Here is an 18,066-nt window from a genome sequence, read left to right as displayed (position 1 = left end):
AGAACCTAATGCTTCTAAAAAAAACAAACACACGGCAAACACCATTAGATAATCTTCCTGTCACTGCCAACCAACTGATTTTCTTTGGTTACCAGAGAATTAAAAAATCCAATGAGAACCACTTCTAATAGTATGATTTCCTCCAGAGAAAAAATAAAGGACTGCAGAGATACAAGGCCCTCACATGAAGGTAAACTTAGAGAGACTGCATTGCTACAGAGACACAGCAGTAGCTGTAGCAAGAAAAAATAAAATTCAGCTAGCTAGAAATCAATGATTTAGTCTTTACCAAGAAAAAATATGAGTTTCAGAATTCCATTTCAGATAATCAAAATAAATCCCAAAAGAGAGTAAATTGTAATAAAGTAGGTTTTATCAATTAGAACCAGATACACATCCATGAAAAGGAAAGACATGCTTTTCATAATGTCTCAACTGAGGCATATATGTGCCTTGCAATGACAGCCAACTGAAAGGTGTTTAAAACAGTGGCAAAAGAGGCAGCAGGAAAAGAAACAGAAGAAAGGACTATAATGATACGATTTGCATGTTTAAATACATCACCTAACATGTGGCCTATTCTACTAACTAAACATCTGCTTGTGCTGGTTGTTCTCACCACCTGCCAGCCTCGGTGGAACGAATAATTGTTTATTATCTGTGAAAGCAGGGTGACATTTAGTTCAGTTTTCAAGACTGTGTTCCTCATCTTTTCCATGAAAGTGGTAAATGTTTGCACGTATATATAATGCATGCATATTTAAATCTCCTCATAGAATTAACTGACAACCAAAATATTTGAACCAATTAGCGAAAATATTTCTTAGCATCCTGAAAAATGGAAAGAAAAGTTTGCACAGGCAGCAAATGAACGCTCAGTCTATGAAAAACTTCCACTACTTTGAAAAGAAACCCACAACCATCTAATTTAAATAAAACATGGAATATTTTCTGCACTAAACCAGTTTGTAGATTCTCTACATTTTTTCTTCTCTCCATCTCCTTCTGAACTCTATCAAACTTATTACCAATTTTCTTGCATTGCTGAGAAGTATCAAACGAGTGTTCACCAGTGGCTAAGCTAGACAGGAACATCCAGCACCAGATGCTAGAGGAAAGTGGAGCATCACAGATGTCAACATCTTTGTAGCATTCAGCAGCACATTTGGGGAAGGAGAGCATGTTGTGCATCATCTGAACAGTGAACCTGCAGTCCCAGTGCGGTGACCTGACAAAATTCATCCAGCTGTGCTGCCCTGGTGGCATGCTGCAGCCCAGCTTCTCTGCTGAGAGGAAGCGTGAAAGCTGGGCACCTCCTGTGCTCCAAGCAGGTTTGAGGGCTAGTCCAGAGCACGAGAAGAGAGATCATACGACTGTCTTCAGAATATTATACAGAGAAAATAAGGAAAGACTCTTCCTTATAGCAACATTATTTTACATCTTAAGGCACTATCTGGAAAGCATGCCCATAGATCCAGTTTGTAGTCAGCAAAATAACAAATCTGTTATCGGTTGTCAGGTTTTTTAAGGATTATTACCCATCAGTTCTTTCTGTTTTTCTCACATCCCTACCTTTCTACCGGGCATGTTGTTTCTCAAAGCCTGACAGCATTAGTCAGCACACTAAAGTAAAACATCAAATCTTAATGCTATGTTTTTTTTCATCTTCATACCGTGCCCATATAGAGCTCTCAGAGCACTGCCAGAACAACTGCCTTTTGCTGACAAGAAGAGCAAATTTGATTACGCCATAAAGGAATTAAGATTCACTGAAATCTATGCATGCACATAGATGTGTATATATGAGTTAGTATATCTTATCATCTTTCATACAACTGAAAGACTTATCATGTTGAAGTAAGTGGTTTACAGCAATAAACAAAAGAACATCTAAATTTGCAATTTGGCATACTGGCACATAAGAAGTCTGAGGCACCCATGACAAAGCTTACTTTAGAATAAATATACTTCAGGAAGTCAATAGAATTAGCCCAGATTTGGATTTCAGCAGACTCGCTGTCAATTAAACCAGTATTTAATTCAATAGACTTTGTAAGCTTGCTTAAGTCACAGGCCAGCTGGAGGTCTTTTTCTCACTATTCATCCTATGAACTGTTTTCTGGGATTACTGTAATTAGCTGCCTGAGCTCCTGGTTCACTCACCCACAGAGGACTTGCTCTGCTACCTGGGTTTATGCCCTATTTACTTTGTCATTATGCATTCTGAGATGCCTAGAGGAACTAAAGAAGCTCTGGAATTAAGATGGATCAAAATAACAGTCCAATTTTTATCTGGAATCCTGTTGCTATTGCTCATTGTTGGAAATGGGAGGCATGGAAAACAACAGAAGATTTGAAGCATTGACAGTGTCCAGGATCATGTCTTTACACAGGCACACAAAAGGCTACAGGGTTAAGGCCGGTTAATTACTGATGGAAAGGACGGATGAAAGAAAGCAATCACTTCCTCTTCTCATTGCTCTGCCACAGCATTAATCTATATAGTGTCTTTCTTGACTGGGTCATGCAGTACTGACTGAAGCAGCGCAAACTAGAGAAATTCTATGTTCTAGAGGGATGCTTCAAAATCAGAATGACAGCACCCCACTTCAGCAAGAAAGTCTGCCTCTAGAGAGGCCACTGATTCTGAATATCCACATATTCAGAGAAAGGGGCCAAGGAGATCCTTCCTGGTCCAATTCCTCCCGTCCTTCCAAGAGACCCATCTGACTCTTCTACTATTTGTCTTAAAGCCTTTCCATTGGTGACAAAACAGACCGACAGCTCCAACATTTTAGTATCAATACTCAAAACACCTACCATAAATCCCCCTGGTACAGTGGCACCAACCAAACTAGTGTAGGTCTTTAAGTTGTATTTTGCTTAGTAACTGTGAGAACCAAAAGAGATCATCTGCTAGGGAACAGGAGCAGCACACAGCTGACCTCTGGAGTGTTGTAAATGGTCAATAAATGCACTGTGCTCTTCTCCTCAACTGAAGCCAGAGGATAACGTGTAAGTGCAACTTGCATATTCTAAGCAAGGAAATTTATTTTCCTCTTTTATTCGAGTAAAACAATATAAGAGCTCTCATAAATTTCCAGTGACTAACTGGTATTATAAACAATATATAGAATAAGCAGAAATTGCAACACATTGTTTCTTGAATGAAACAAAAAGCTATTAAAAAACATCAGAGGCTTAAAATTAATGCAAATAGGAAAAAGGAGAATGCCTCTTTATTCCACGCAATGCCAATGAACTTCAGTTTAATATGTCAGAGGGAGAAGAATGCCCAATCTCACTCCCTCGACCAGGAGATACCCTTTCCAACTAGAAAGCTTCCATTAAGATGACAGTTATTGAATTTCCCAAGTAAATCTCCCTGTGATAGAGACAAAGGGTTTAGTAGTGGCACCTCCAACTCTTCACAGATGAATCAGTTGTCAAACAGTAATTATTCTCATATCCTCATCACATTTTTCCAATATCAAACTATGTTACACTCTACAAATCTACCTCAATGATTACACCAAGTCAGTAATGGGGAAACTAAATGATTTGCTAGAATGCTGAGAGTCTCTTCCATGTTACCTGGTTCAGTAATGTATTACCTTGATGCACAGGAGACCCAAAGAGATTTTGTTTGCAGCATACTTGCTAAATTTGAGCTCTAGCACTACGGTATGGTCTCTTTTGTGAGCCTGAAAAATCATAGTGAATTATACAGCAAAATTAATCTAAGTGCAATAATTGTTCTAAAGGCACTCCCATTCAATGCCTTAAATTACCTCGATTAATTCTGAAAAATACCTCTTTAGTTTAATCCTTATAAAATCTGAGTCTCACTGAAAGTTGAATATATTAACAAAAGGCAGACCAATCCATTTTTTCCCTTTGTGCTTCTTTATGAGCTATGATAAATGACTACATTGCCCTGCCTCTTGGGAATGGAAGAAATAGAGAAATATCATGGTATATGGATTATTAAAAGGCCTCAAACAGGAGTCATCTTGGATAAAGTGTTATGAAGGTGCTAAGTCATGGCTGACATACTAGAATTGATAATACACAGAAGTCTTGTAATCCCACCCACAGGCAAGATCTGCGGCAGTGCATCACATAAATAATGAAAGCATATGAAAACTTCTCACTTTCTTCCTTTGAGATTTACCAGTAGGCATTTCTTTTCCTTTTTTTTTCTTTTTTTTTTTTAATTAAATCAAACCACTTAAAATAACATAGTTATAGATCCTGTAACACTTCATCAGACTTCACCAATCCCCCGTCGTGATTCAAACTGGAAACAGAAAAGAAACCAATACTGATTTGAATTCTAGTTTGTCATATTGGTTTGTGGAACTGACGGAATATATTTAATTTTTCACTTCACTGTATGGCTACATGGAATGTTCTATTAAAAGGCAACAGAGAAAGGTACCAACTGTTTCAGAGCCAGACTGCCTGTGGGATCACACCAAGTGGCTTGGAGAAACGCGAGATCGTGGCTTCCCCAGAGGCAGATGACTTTTCTCTACAAAGAGATGCTTCTAGAGTGAGGGATGTAATACACAGTTAATGACCTTGTGACAGGGGATGAAAGTGGGGGATGTGTAAGAGCAGAGTGAAACCTAGAGAGACAAGACACTGAGAAAAGATTTATATAGTTATGAAGAAAAGATGGGACGTTCTCTTTTAACTACAAAAGCCAATGAGATATCCTGTAATGAGAGCAGCAGGCACAGTGGGCAGTACCCTAGATTCAGATTCACCCTTTCATTTTAAGCTAGCTCACCCAGCAAATCTGTGTTTTCTGCTTCACTGGTTACTGTGCTCAATTAAAGAAGCTCTGGAATGTCCTTCCAGAAAACCTATAGAGAAGAAATTCTGTAAACACTTAGAAACTAATCAGAATTCATGACGGATAATAACAAAAGCTAGGTGCACTTCCTACTTGCACATAATGTAAACATTTAATGCTCTTTTTGCCCTTGTTAAGTCCAGTAAAAGCATGGAGAAGCAATGCTTCTTTCTCATAAAAATTTCTAGTGGAATTGCTTTGTGATATCACTAACAAAACCATAGCCACCAGGTGCTACTGAAACATAGGTAGCTACACTGGCTGTAGATTGCTGTTGAATGGGGTCTTGAATGAGAGTACAGAGGATAAGCGAGAGCACTGTTTAGATTCAATACAGTTCAGAGAGCAGTCTTGCAAAGAATATCCTAACTTATGCTTACTGTTTTATTAATTTTATGGCTGAACAAATTGCACATTTGAGAACATTATAGATGGTGCTACAACTGCTTGAATTGAAATGTTCTCACAGTATTAAATATCACCCATGCTCCTAGTTGCTGGGCATGGGATTATGTTTTTCTTTCACTCCATGTAATCAACTGCCAATTCTTGTACTGGTGTAGAACCAGTTTTTGCTAAGGGCTGAATACTGTCAGCCCTTCGATCATTTACGTGCCCAAGTGTTGTTTTTTCAGTGTTAGACTGCTTTGTAAAGGAACATGTATTTTTGCACTGCATCAACCTTTGCATTACATAAATTATTACCTGATTATTATTACTTACTATGGTCCCTAATTTAAAACAAACAAATAGTAACTAGTATCAGCCATATACCATCCCTAGATGATATCAGCTCAATTATCTATTTATCAACCAATAAAACCTTAAGAATCTGAAACCTTATGACAACACAGGGAGAAACAGTGGGTCAACCTGCTGAAACCAAAAATCCACTTGTCATGTCAGTAAGATCATCAGACTGTTAGTTAACTGCATACAACAAAATCTGTCATCACCAGTTTCACCACAGACATAGTACCCCAGAACACAGCACGCAGAGGAGACAAGAATCGCCTACCACTTGTTATCAAAGTTTTCTGACAGTAGCAGAAGCAGCAGGACCAGACAAGAAAGCAAAGAAAACTTCAGACAGAGCTGGAACAAATGCAAGCACTTGTCCTGAAGCAAAGCAGTAGGAAGGGACCTTCTGGTGGTGTTCTGACTGAGAGGAATTCACTTCTATAACTGAACAAATCCTTTTTTTTCTTGTTGTGATTCTCGGGGAAGCTGAGCTCGGCAACTCAATTTTTTAGCAAATAACTTATGTCAGAAGCAACTATTCTTATGCAGTTTCTTTTCCTAAAACAAAAACAAACAAGCCTGTATCTCGCTATCTGCTTGGCTTGATAACGAACAGTAGCGTATTTCTCTTTGACTCCCCCACTATAACAGACTGTGGATTCTTTCCCAATATACCTGCTTTACAATATAGCCCAGTACCTAAGAGTTCTTCAGATCTCATCATTAAAAAAAATGCAATGGAAGAAAACAGGCTTTTTGCAAAGTAACAGAACTTTGCCTTATTAGAAAGAAATCCTGTATTTTTTTCCTCTGTTTTGCCATGACAGTTGACCACATGGGCAGTTGATTATCAAGAGGAATTTTCCCCACAATGCATTCCTTTTCAATGAAGAGTTCATAATTCATAATTCCTTCATTCTGGAAAGGGAGGGTAAGGACACTCGTCTAAAGTTTGGCTCACATTCAAATGATGCAGTTAATCAAACCTTCTGGATAGCACCATATCAACACAGCTTGGAGCTCTCCAAGTTCCTTAGCACTCTAAGTTCCTGTATTAGACTTCTTGCTAATGATAAAACCTGTACTATTGTTTTGTTTTCACTTCCTTTTACTACTACTACTACTGTAGATATTATAAGCTATTTTCTTCCTTCTTCACTTCTCCTCCTCAACTCTGAGGGCTTCCTCTAACAAATATACAACCACAGATGGCACGAATTTAACAAAATATCTTACAGCTTCAGCTGCTTTCGTTGTTTGCCTATACTCGTGGCCTCCATTTTTTTTTTTTTCCATTTCAAGCTTTTCTTTGCACTGATTTTGTGCCACAACCAAACAGCTTAACTGCCTGCAATCAATTGTCCACCTTCAGACATACTGAATATATCAGAACAATATATAGATGAAGACTTCACAGAATGATGAAATAATAGATTCCTCCATGCAGCTGCATGTAGCTGCAGCTTCACAAGTGATACAAAGCAACAGAAATGATTAGCAGAATTAAACACATTTCAAACACTACCGAAAGGAAACTGTTGCATGGTTTCCATCAACCTGCTGTCCTTGCAACTGTCCCCGATACTGTAATCAGGCTAAAAACAAAGAGCTACAAGACCTAGTTAATATGTTCATGAAAGCCAAGATGACATCAATTTGATTTGCTAGTTGAAATAATTGAGCACATATTTTTGGTGCTAACAGTACCTCTTGAAGAGACTTTGCAAAGGAGATGCTATGCTAAAACGTGCGTCTGACAACTCACAGCAAATTCTTCTCATAGAGGTGTGATTATTAAACATAATGGTTTGAAGATATTTCTTAGAGTGGGAAATACAGTCAGATTGTCATTCATTTCTGGAGCATGTGGTTATTGCCTTAGTTCCACACTGATGCTGTGCAAGAAGGAATAGAAAGTAATTTCCTTCCTTAGAATTTGTGAAATTGTTTTCCAGCACCTCCTATTTGCTTTGCGTGTAGCTCAACAAATTCTGACCTCCTTCCATGTGGAAATAACTGCACAATGCACAGATGAGAACAAAATTCATTGTGAACTCATCTATTGGTTTTCATCTCATTCCGAATACTCTCCTAAGAACCATAACTAAATTACAGGAGCTTTGATGAAAACTCCACACTTAAAGACGTAATTATTTTGTACAAGGCTGATTTTAATTCTCTTAATGCCTCACTTTTGTGCAAAAAAAAAATAAAAGACAATGTTACATCCAAGATTCATTAGAATATGTTAAATACAGGCAGTGATGCTTATGGGATATAGAAGATTCAGCAGTGTCTTAATCACGGTAGGTATCCTGTGTCTTGCTCATAACTAAGATGTGGCTGCTTTTCGAAATCTAGCCTCAAGATTCATGCTGTGAAAATGTCATGTAAACAGCCAAGCAGTGTTCCAATGGAGAATACCAGCAAGATCTTATGCTTAGAGGAATTCTAAACAAAATCTGCAAGACATCCCTCTTACTGAGGGTTGACACTGGTCTATTTGCAAATGCTTCCAGGGTATTTTGTATTTGCAAATACAAGCTACACTTTACACCAAGCACAGGTCCTGCAGGCAATCTTTTCCCAAACATAAATAAAATGAAATAAAGAAATGTTTTGTTTTTTTTTGTTTAAAAAAAGCGTGTCATATTTGCAACAAAAAGCATTTCCAAACTCACTTACCTTTTTTTTCTTTCAGTTACTGAGTAGAATAATTCAGCTATAGCTTTAGAATGAAAGCATACAGAACATAAAATATTTCAACTGCCAAAACAAAGAACTCATTTGCAGACCTTGGGCAAACAGGGACTCTACTTCATTTTAGAATAAAAACACTCAGCTTCTTCATATTTCTTCTATTGTACTCCTCTACGTTCAGCTGTATTTTTCACCATGAATAATTCAACCTATAGAATTTGCAAGAAATACATTTACTTTTACTTCTCACATTCATCTTGAACAGAAAAGTACAACTGAGAATGAAGGAGGTTTATTATATTGAAGAAAATATCCTATATTTATCTTTGCTTTGACACAGTATGTTTATAGGAATAACCTTATTAATCTTTTTTCCAGTTTATTCTATCATGATACTTAATCCACTCAAGCAGAAAAGAAAAGTTAAACCAAATATAAACATGCACGAATTGCATTCTACCCATAATAAGTCTATTACTCCTTTCCTTTGCCAACTATCAGAGGGTCTGTAGAGATCGCAAGTAGTCAAGGCTCCAGTCCTATTTCTCATCTGAAAAACACTCTGCCAACACACACCAAATTGAATTACTATACCCAAGTGCATGTTTACAAAGTGCTCTGACAGTAGACCAGCATCTGTTTCAAGTCTAAAGCAAGGAAATTCAGTTAGGCATTTTTTAATATGAGTAAAACTGATTCAATTACAGTTGTAAGCACCTCAGATACTCTTCGGTACATAACTTTTACTGACATATGATGCAACTTGGCAATATTCTTACAGATAAAAGCACTTATTGCCACAGATTCCTAAAAATGCAGTTCCATTTTGCAATTAGCAAGAAGCACCGGCTTGCTCATCATGATAAAGGTGAAACTTCATCTCAATGTAACAATCAAAGCACTTTATCAGACTCCAAAAATGGGGTTTCAGCAACTTTGGAATATATCACAAAAGAGTAACTCCTCCAACCTAAATCACAGGTACTCTACGAAACACATACAACTGTTAAAGAAACAGATTTCAAGAAAATCTACTTTAAAAAGAATGAGAGCATGCCAATTGACATAAATACCCAATGGTAAATGTTATTGCTTTGAGCAGAATGTTTCCTGCGAAATACAGTATGTGTGTAAACCATTAATTCTGCCTGCATTCCAGCCAGCTTGGGGAAGAAATGCAGACTGCTCTAAATATACATTTATATGATCCCTGTCATAAAATATTCTAAACAAGAATATGATTTCTCACCTACATAGGCTCTTCCTGATAGGGATGAAGATGATCTCAAAGCTCCTTACAAGTATTATCAAACTAAGCCTACAAGTGCAGCTACGGGTTATTATACTATCTGTATACGTAGACAAATGAGACAAGCAAGTTTGTATCTCAAGAGATCACTGGGAGTTAGTAAGCTGCTATGAATACCACCCTGGGGCCTTGACTCCCTTATTTTTGCTCTCACAGATGGATAATTGAACTATTATATTGTGGAAAACTCATCTAAGAGCAAAAATCTAAGAATTATGAACCTGCACAAATGTTCAGAACGTTACAGAGAGGTTCTCATTAATAACACTTAATAATACAGATGATGAGCAAAAAGGAAATTAACATAGTCGTGACCTCTTTTCCCACTCCACATCTTTTGTACTGTGATAGCACAGTTTACCACAGACAATTACAAACTAACTCTGAAGGGATGTTCTCCCTATGCTTAGGAATATACAGTTTTTAATAATATGATTCACTCAATTTCTTGATGTTAGCAGCTAAGTATCTTCCTTATAATCCTTTTCTATCAGAGTTAAAACATTCCACAAAGCAGCTAAGTACCCTCAGCTCCATAGTACAGCTGGGAACAGTGAGTCAATGAAGCAAAACGACTTAATGACCACCTTCAGCCACTGCCAGCACCGGGAATGAACCAAAGGAAGCTTAAGATATAAAGATGTAAATAAACTTTACCCGTCCATATCCTCTGTGGCACTAAGGATCTTTTCCAACCTAGATGATTGAATGTAGGTAAAAATAAATGAATGAAGGGGAAAAAATAATAATAATAAAAAAATTAAATGAGAAAAGAGAGAGAAATGTTGGTAAACTGTACATTCAGAAGAAGAGTGTGTGGTGGTGAATATTCCAGCAATTATAGGAATCAGGGCTGATGCTGGACTTGATGCATCCAGTCTAGCATGGGGAGCAGGACTGAGAAGTGAAATGAGAAGAAAAGTGTCTATTGGCCATCAATTAAAATCTCAAAGGGCTTTGAACAAAACAGGATATTCCAGCTGCTCCACAGGCTTCACCTGAACAGTTTATACCACTCTTTTCTTTTACTCCCCTCCTCCCCCTCAAAGTTATGCTTATTTTCCATTCGCTAATTCTTTCACTCCAGTGTCACTGAATTTAAAACATTAGCATCAGCTATTAAAAATCTCTACTTGGTCTTTTCATTTGGTTGTGTTATTCCATTATGTTTTATACTTCTTACAGCCTCTGCATCTCCCTGGATTTTATGCCTTCTATCTGTGCTTTTTAGATATACAAATGCTTGGGTTGCTACTTGGAAGGTGTTTACATACACTGGGAACATAAATCATACAACAATCATCAAGCAGCAAGAATTTAAATCTTTTCAGTCTGTTTGAGAATCTTAATCTTCAACCTTCGAATGTCCTGATTGGTCAACACATGCTGCACTCTTTTTTCAAGCACAAATATGCCATGCTTTCTCAAACTCCAAATGCACACAGTGAATAGAAGGCAATCACCCAAACCTTTTGAAAAGCAAGATAGTAGACTTAAGGGATTGCTCCCAGTCTTTTGAATTGAAACTAAAGAAAATAGTGCATTTTCTGAAGTTTTCCTTCCACTAAGGTATGCCTAAATAATCTAAAAGAGGGTACACAGAAAGGAAATGGAAGTCACTGTCAGCCTTTGCCAAAGAAACACGATGCTACAGCTCTCGAAGAAAGGAAAATACATACAGAGACAGGAAATGCATGTATTTACTTGCACTCCTAATTCCATCGCACTTGTGGGGACTGAAAAACAATCATGGTTGCAGAAAGATGAGAACTCAGGGAAACTGCTGAGAATCAAGCTGCCTTCACACAAAAGTTCTGAGAATTCCTGCCAGATTTGGGTTACCCTCATCAAGGTGCTCCTAGGACTCTTTCGATGATTACTGAGAGACTCTCTAATGGATGTTGAGTCATGGTACCCAGCCTTTTGGCTGGATTTACTCTAAGCCTCGACACTGAATATTATATTCCTTTGCTCCGCACTGTTACAGATCCTAAGTATAAAGACTTGTTTAGGGTCGAGGTAGGAGTGAATAGGTACAGAAAATTTCCATGTAGATGTAAGGAAAACCATGCAGAAAGGAACTTGTGTTTTCATGATAAAGTGCCCCTCTACAGCTAAATCCACAGAAAGGCTGATATGGAAACAACTGACAGTAAATCAGAACTGATCTCTCACTCAAATAATATAAAGACAGGAATGACTTTTGAAGCTTTTAAAAATACTTCTGAGATACAACATTTTTTTTTGTTTTTTTTCAGCACTAATAAAAAGTCAGGTTGTCAAAATAATTGAATACTACTATTTCCATGGTAGTTTTTCCCTGAGAGATATCTTAGATTTGAAGTTCTTCTGTAGACTGCTGGGCATGCGCTCTCGCATGCTAAATTTTTGCTCTCAGTCTCTGCCTCTCCCTTTCTCGCTCTCTCTCTCAGACTAAAAGATTCATTTTCAGAGCTAGATTTTAATCTGCAATAGTACTATACAGCCAACGGTTTTCTACCCATTTAGAATTATACTCCCTTTCATTCCTGAATTTATGCTCTGTGTTTAACATCCAACGAGTTCAGCTCTTCTCTATTAATCACCTAATTACAAATTAGCAAATTAGGTATCAAAGTGATCAGTATTACATCAATTCAGCCATTCTAGTTATCTTCCAACTTAGTCTGTTTTCACATTTCTTTGCCTCGAGGTCTCTTTTTAGTGCCATGTTAGTTACCTCCACACATCTGGATTACACCCAAATCAAGATCACTGTGCTCCACATATTGAAATCAGAGCTTCTATATGTACATGAAAAGCACATTATTAAAGAGAAAATAAGAGAAGTAATAACGTATACTAATACATCCTAGTTTTCATTTAAGGCCTCAAACATTCACTGTAATAATTATGCCAATTTTACTGAAAAGGAAATCAAAGCACAAAATGATTATGTGATTTATTCAAAGTCACTTGGGAAGTGTATATCAAAAGGGAAATGAATAAGTTGCCCCATGGCACCTGAGATGTCTGCTGAGGATAACACAGCACTGACAGGAGACTCATATTTTTCTGTAGTGGCAGCTAGAAACACAGCAGAATAATCCCAAATCATCTCAAACAGAATTGGATTCTAGTTTTATGTACTTGTCTATAAACTCATGTATGTACTACTTACGAAGCTGAATTTCTTCCTAGGCCTCCAATGGCAGTTCTGGTTTATTAAATCAGCAACACTATTTCCAAAATGATTTTAATTTTTCATCATTCTGCCAGTACTCAGACCTATTTGCAGTAGAAAACTTCTAGAAATTATGTATAGTGGACCGAGGAAGAGCCTTTTCTAATCATGACAATACAAGAAGGTACATAGCCAATTTCAAGTCTTCTGAGACATTTTCTGGCAATGGATGGTTTTCAATTGTATTAGCTTTGTGCAGTTCAAATGCTTTCTTTCGTTCTTTAGAATTCCTAACAGATTTGTAGCTTTTGGCTGCCTGTGCAGAATAATCATGCCAAAGTAGACTCTGAATCTCACGTTGAGCTATTTGGGAAGTTAATGTAAATACAAGTTCTTTACTTCTTTTTCCATTTAGGCTGGTATAATTCAGGTGAATTAAAATAAAACACATAAATCAATGTCCAAATGAAGAAAAAAATCATAATCGTTAATTCTGTATGGAATTTGCCCTTTTCAACTCTGCTTAACACAGGAACCACTGACTATATACTGTTAGTATTTAAACCAGATGATCAGTGTAGGGATAGTTCGTGTTCCAATCCAAACCTTACAGTTTAATTCAGAGTTTGATATTTTTGAAGCATTCCCTCTGCATAAAGAAGTTCTTGGTAGCCTTCTCATCCCATGACATTTTAAGTTAGTGACCATACGGAACCATTCTGACATCATATCCTAGTCGGTCCTTGTTCTACTAGCTACCACCGACAGCTTATCCTTTACTTTGTACAATACAACATCAACTGTTTCTCAAATTATCTTCTCTAGCGGTTCCTACTTTATTTGTTTCAAATTCTTAGGTAAGGTGTAAGTATGTCTTACACCTTGCTATGTTTGGAAAATATAGAATTACAGTTAGCTTCCTTACTAAAACCACTGTCAGTTGTATCAATGGTAAATTAATTAAACATAAAATATTTGAGTCGAATTGTGCAGTCTTAACTATAATGTTCATAGCACTGTTATAGTACTGTATCACTACTGTATATATGGAAACAACTTGCAGAGGACTTTTCCCTACTAGAACTAAATTAACTTTCAATGCTTAAGCATGTGAGAAACTTGAAAATATTTCTTTTATAGTAATTTTTTTCTGTGGTGTAGTGGTAACTCATTCTCAGAAAATAACATTTTATCCTGTAAGATAAAATTTGCATTATTTAGAGGGTTAAAAAAGAAAAAAGAGAAAAGCTTATCTTTACCCTCCGGACGTCTTTGCCAAATGTTTCACTGTAGCTAGTGCCCAGTATTTCAAATTGAACGTAGGGGTTGGCGCCATCTTCTCTGAACTCCATAACGCCGGTAAGCCCAGTTATGTGGCCCTAAGGAAACAATGTTCAAAAGTTTTACGATGGAACAAATTTGCCTTTATAAACACTCACCTTTTTTAAAGATACATAAATCCACTCTGAAAACGTTTACAGTGAATGTAAACGTTTACAGTGAATGCAAATGTAGCAACCACACATTCTTCAAAAGCTCAAATACTGCCACACACACACAAAAAAACAAACCACAAAGTCTTTTGTGGAAAGGGCTCTAACACTAATATATCCACCGTAAATTGTGTTACGAAGTCATTCAGGCCTTTATCTTCACACAAACAGACCCCAGATAACAGGACTGTGGAACATGTGACAATGGTTCTGTCAGTGTAACTGCAAGCAGTCAGTTGAGTTCTGGAGTTCAATTCAAAGCCAGAAAGTCCAAGACCAGAAGAAAAAGCAATACTTGCTGTGCTTACAGGAGAGGCGTGAAGAAAAGATGAAATTTGAAGAACTTTTAAAACCTCTCTGTAAAAGTATCAGTACATTTGTTTTGTGTTTGCAGCAAAGGAACTTGAGATGAACCTAAATTTTGAGTTAATTTAGTAACAAAAGATCGTGTTCATTAAGATCGTAAGATCATTGCACAGTACTAGAGCAAAAGCAATTCATCAATGTACATGGGCTACTTTGAAAATAACGCTGTCTATTTATTTTACTGTGTTGGACTATGATGTCAGAGGTGCTTGTTGGTGGAATGGTAATAGAGGCTGAACCTTCCCACCAATCTTCCATTACATTTTGTTTCCGTGTGACAGACAGCAGCAGAGGGGGCAGTCTGAAAGAACAGCATCTGACATGGAAGGCTGTATGAAGCAAAGAGGTGGAAATGAACTCTTCCATGTGGAAAAAATGGCACCCACTGACATTCATTGACACGTGCTGAATTTTACAGAGGCCAAACAGTGGATGTGAACAGAGAGAGGTAGTGGGTGGTACATTTTAGCAGTGGCAACAGCAGGTCACCTCCACTGGTGCAGATTTCCTCAAGCATTGTATGCAGGCTCTTACTCATCACTGGCAAAAAAGGCATAACTAATGATGATGACTATGTTAAGAAAGATCATTGTGTAGCTGAGAAGTTGTTCTACCAAATAGTGTTATTGTGCTTTGTATCTGTTGTAATTTCTATGGAAAGGAGTAGGAGGCATTACTTTCAGAGCAACCAATGATTTAAATAAACAGGTTGCTTTTACAAATACATGCTAAAGTTGTTAAAGTATGAGTACTTTTTCAACTAGTATTTGTGAACAAACAACTTTTGCATAAGAGGTTACCATGCATCTGTAGAGACACAGTACTGTTCATATTTGATTAATTCAACATACTGCAAGACAGTTTAAACAACTTGGCTAAATCACACTGCATTTGCTCTGGGCTACACCACAGAAAGAGACATTTAACAATGCTCAACTAACTTAGGAAGCTAGCTGAGCAGCAGTAAATGGAATCTAAAACTTACACCTTGTTGTTGATTGGCCCCTCAAGCTCCTTATGCTTTCTTGACGAAAGGATTACAACAAGTGAACATATCTACCTATCTGACTACTTCTAATCACATGACCGCCAGAAGAGGTAGCTATGATAGCCACAGATAATAGAACACATATCACTGGACTAATACTGCAATGTGGGTAATTTGTTTGCAATAAGTCATTTGCTTTAGTAATGGTAGAACACTTATTGTAGTTGTAAATCACTTGTTTCTAATGAAAGTTAAACAGAGATCAAAAGCCTCTTTAAAAGCTAATCTCAAGAACTGAAACAAATCAATCTCTCAGACAATTGTGGCTTGCCTACTCTCACCTTCTTAATAGTCTCAAGCATGGATCGTCCTCCATTCCAAGGTTTGGTGGATTTCCTCATGCAATTCAGACTTGCCATGCTGTGCCATTTCCTGTCCTCCAGTTTTCTGTGGAAAGCATTTGCTAGCATGAGCACACTGTCATACAGGTACAGGTTGGAAACCTGCAAACAATAATAAGAATGAGCCTCTTTGTTTACTTATGCATCTTTCCAAAGAAACCGTAAAAACAAGAAAACAAGAACAAAAAAAGAAGACATCTGTAAAAACCAAAAGCTAGGCATGTGTGAGATGTTCAACAGCTAATTCAGGTGTCTGCGCACACCCTCTTCCCTCCAGCTTAGCAACTGGGTTTTTCTGCCCGAGGGATTCTGGTGCATTGCCTTACCTGCACTTTACCTACAGTACTGCAGTGCAGTGCAGTAAAGATGTAAAAGACTGCCACCCAAATATAAATTCAAGCTACAGAAAGAGCACAGCTATCTATCAGTAAGAGTCAAGGATTGCTACCCTGTCAGTCATTTCAGCAAGAAGAAAAAGATGGAACAGAATTAAGCTCTTAGCCTTGTTCATTTGAACAATCTTGGTAATTCCTAGCACTGCAGAATGCAATACTAATGCATCTACTTAGCACACATGGAGAAGAAATGCCAGTATTATTTTAGTCTCATCATCTCTATCCACCAAATAAAAATGAGACTGGTCATTGTTCTACTTTCTTGGGAGATATTGTTGTCAGCCTTCTTATCCTCCTTATGAGAGATTATAGCAATAATTGACAACAAAGGCTCTAATAAGAACTACACACTAAGAGCATTTAAATCTTGCTTTACCAAAATTGCTTTTTCCAAACCAAGACATAGCCACTGATACAAAAGCAATGGTGACATGCGGCAGTATCTACCGTAAGAGGTAAAACTAGTGGTAAAACTTTAGCAGTGGCAGCTCTACAAGTAATTTGAAAGAAATAATTAGATACTCTCTTCATTCATCTTAATTCCCCTTCAAACCTATGTACAGATTCAGGGGTCTTGATTTACTCTTTACTAAACTCAAGCAATCAGTTAGCATGAGGTGCCAGATCCATAACTTAATTATTTATTAGACTAAAAGGATATTCACTGATCTGAAAGCTTTAGCCATGGTGAACTATTTATCCTTTGGATTTCTGTAATTCACCACAGAAGATGTTACCTAGGGATCAGTAAAAGGCAACATGTGAAATGCAATGCAACGACATAATTCCTATGAAACATCACTCATCTGTAAAGCTTAGACATACAGTGCTGTTGCATCACTGTCTACAACTAAACTTCCAATATCTTAAGATCTTAAGGTTAAGAAATAAAAAGTTCCATATCCCATTATCTGGAGTTGAAAGTAAATTGAAAACCCAGTCATTTTGAAAAGTTTTCTGGTGTAAGTTAATCTGATCAAAATACGCAAATATATATATGTAAACAGATTTGTAAATTAGTAAACAAATAAGCAATAACACAAGCCAACAAAAATTACTCTTGAAGCAGTTAAAATAGGAAGAAAATAATCACTAAATATTAAGGATACTCCCATGTTTAAGTGACTAAACATGAGCAAGGATCTTAATGCAAGCCTTAATAAATACTATCACTGAGCTCGTCTCCCATTTGGTGTTGCTATTTTTAGTATAATCCACTTTCTCTTCTTTTCCCCCCAGAATTCACTTCATCTTCTTACTGTTTTCCTTTTAGGAGAGTTTCCAAAGCAGCTACTTTCCACAATTGCTCTTTTTAAAAAAAGTATGTACTTAAAAGAGTTAATAAGATTTCCAGCAACTAAGTTCTGTTTTTGTAAAGTCTCTTCTGCCCAATTACATTTGCATTCTCCTGTAGATATTTTCCAAACATCTTTCAATTAAAGCAACCAAGCAAATCCTTGTTATTCAACAATACACTTTTCCTCTTCTAGTCTCAATCAATCAATTGATCAATCAATAAAATTAAAGACTGCTATGCAGCACAGTGTCAGAGAGATTATTCTTTTATACCACTGAGTCAAAGCTTGCTGAAGATGAACAAGTCCAAGCAAGTCCTGGCCAAGGGTTGAGAAATCCTGTGTCTGAGGGAC

At 37.1% G+C, this 18,066-nt stretch overlaps 1 protein-coding gene across 7 annotated transcripts in view; it reads right to left on the bottom strand.

Annotated features, from left to right (window-relative positions):
* The window catches only part of GRID1 (glutamate ionotropic receptor delta type subunit 1), a 485,653-nt gene that overhangs the window by 82,517 nt on the left and 385,070 nt on the right, over positions 1–18,066 (bottom strand). For all 7 annotated transcript variants that reach the window (XM_072339806.1, XM_072339809.1, XM_072339804.1 and 4 more), the window contains 2 exons: positions 15,963–16,124; positions 14,034–14,153 (listed from right to left, as the gene is read on the bottom strand). In XM_072339806.1, coding sequence (XP_072195907.1) covers positions 14,034–14,153; positions 15,963–16,124 — 282 coding nt within the window. The remainder of the gene's footprint in view (positions 1–14,033; positions 14,154–15,962; positions 16,125–18,066) is intronic.

Source organism: Excalfactoria chinensis, chromosome 6, assembly GCF_039878825.1.
Source record: "Excalfactoria chinensis isolate bCotChi1 chromosome 6, bCotChi1.hap2, whole genome shotgun sequence".
NCBI lineage: Eukaryota > Metazoa > Chordata > Aves > Galliformes > Phasianidae > Excalfactoria > Excalfactoria chinensis.
Note: the sequence above shows the minus strand (reverse complement) of the source record. Positions and strands in the feature narration are given on the sequence as shown.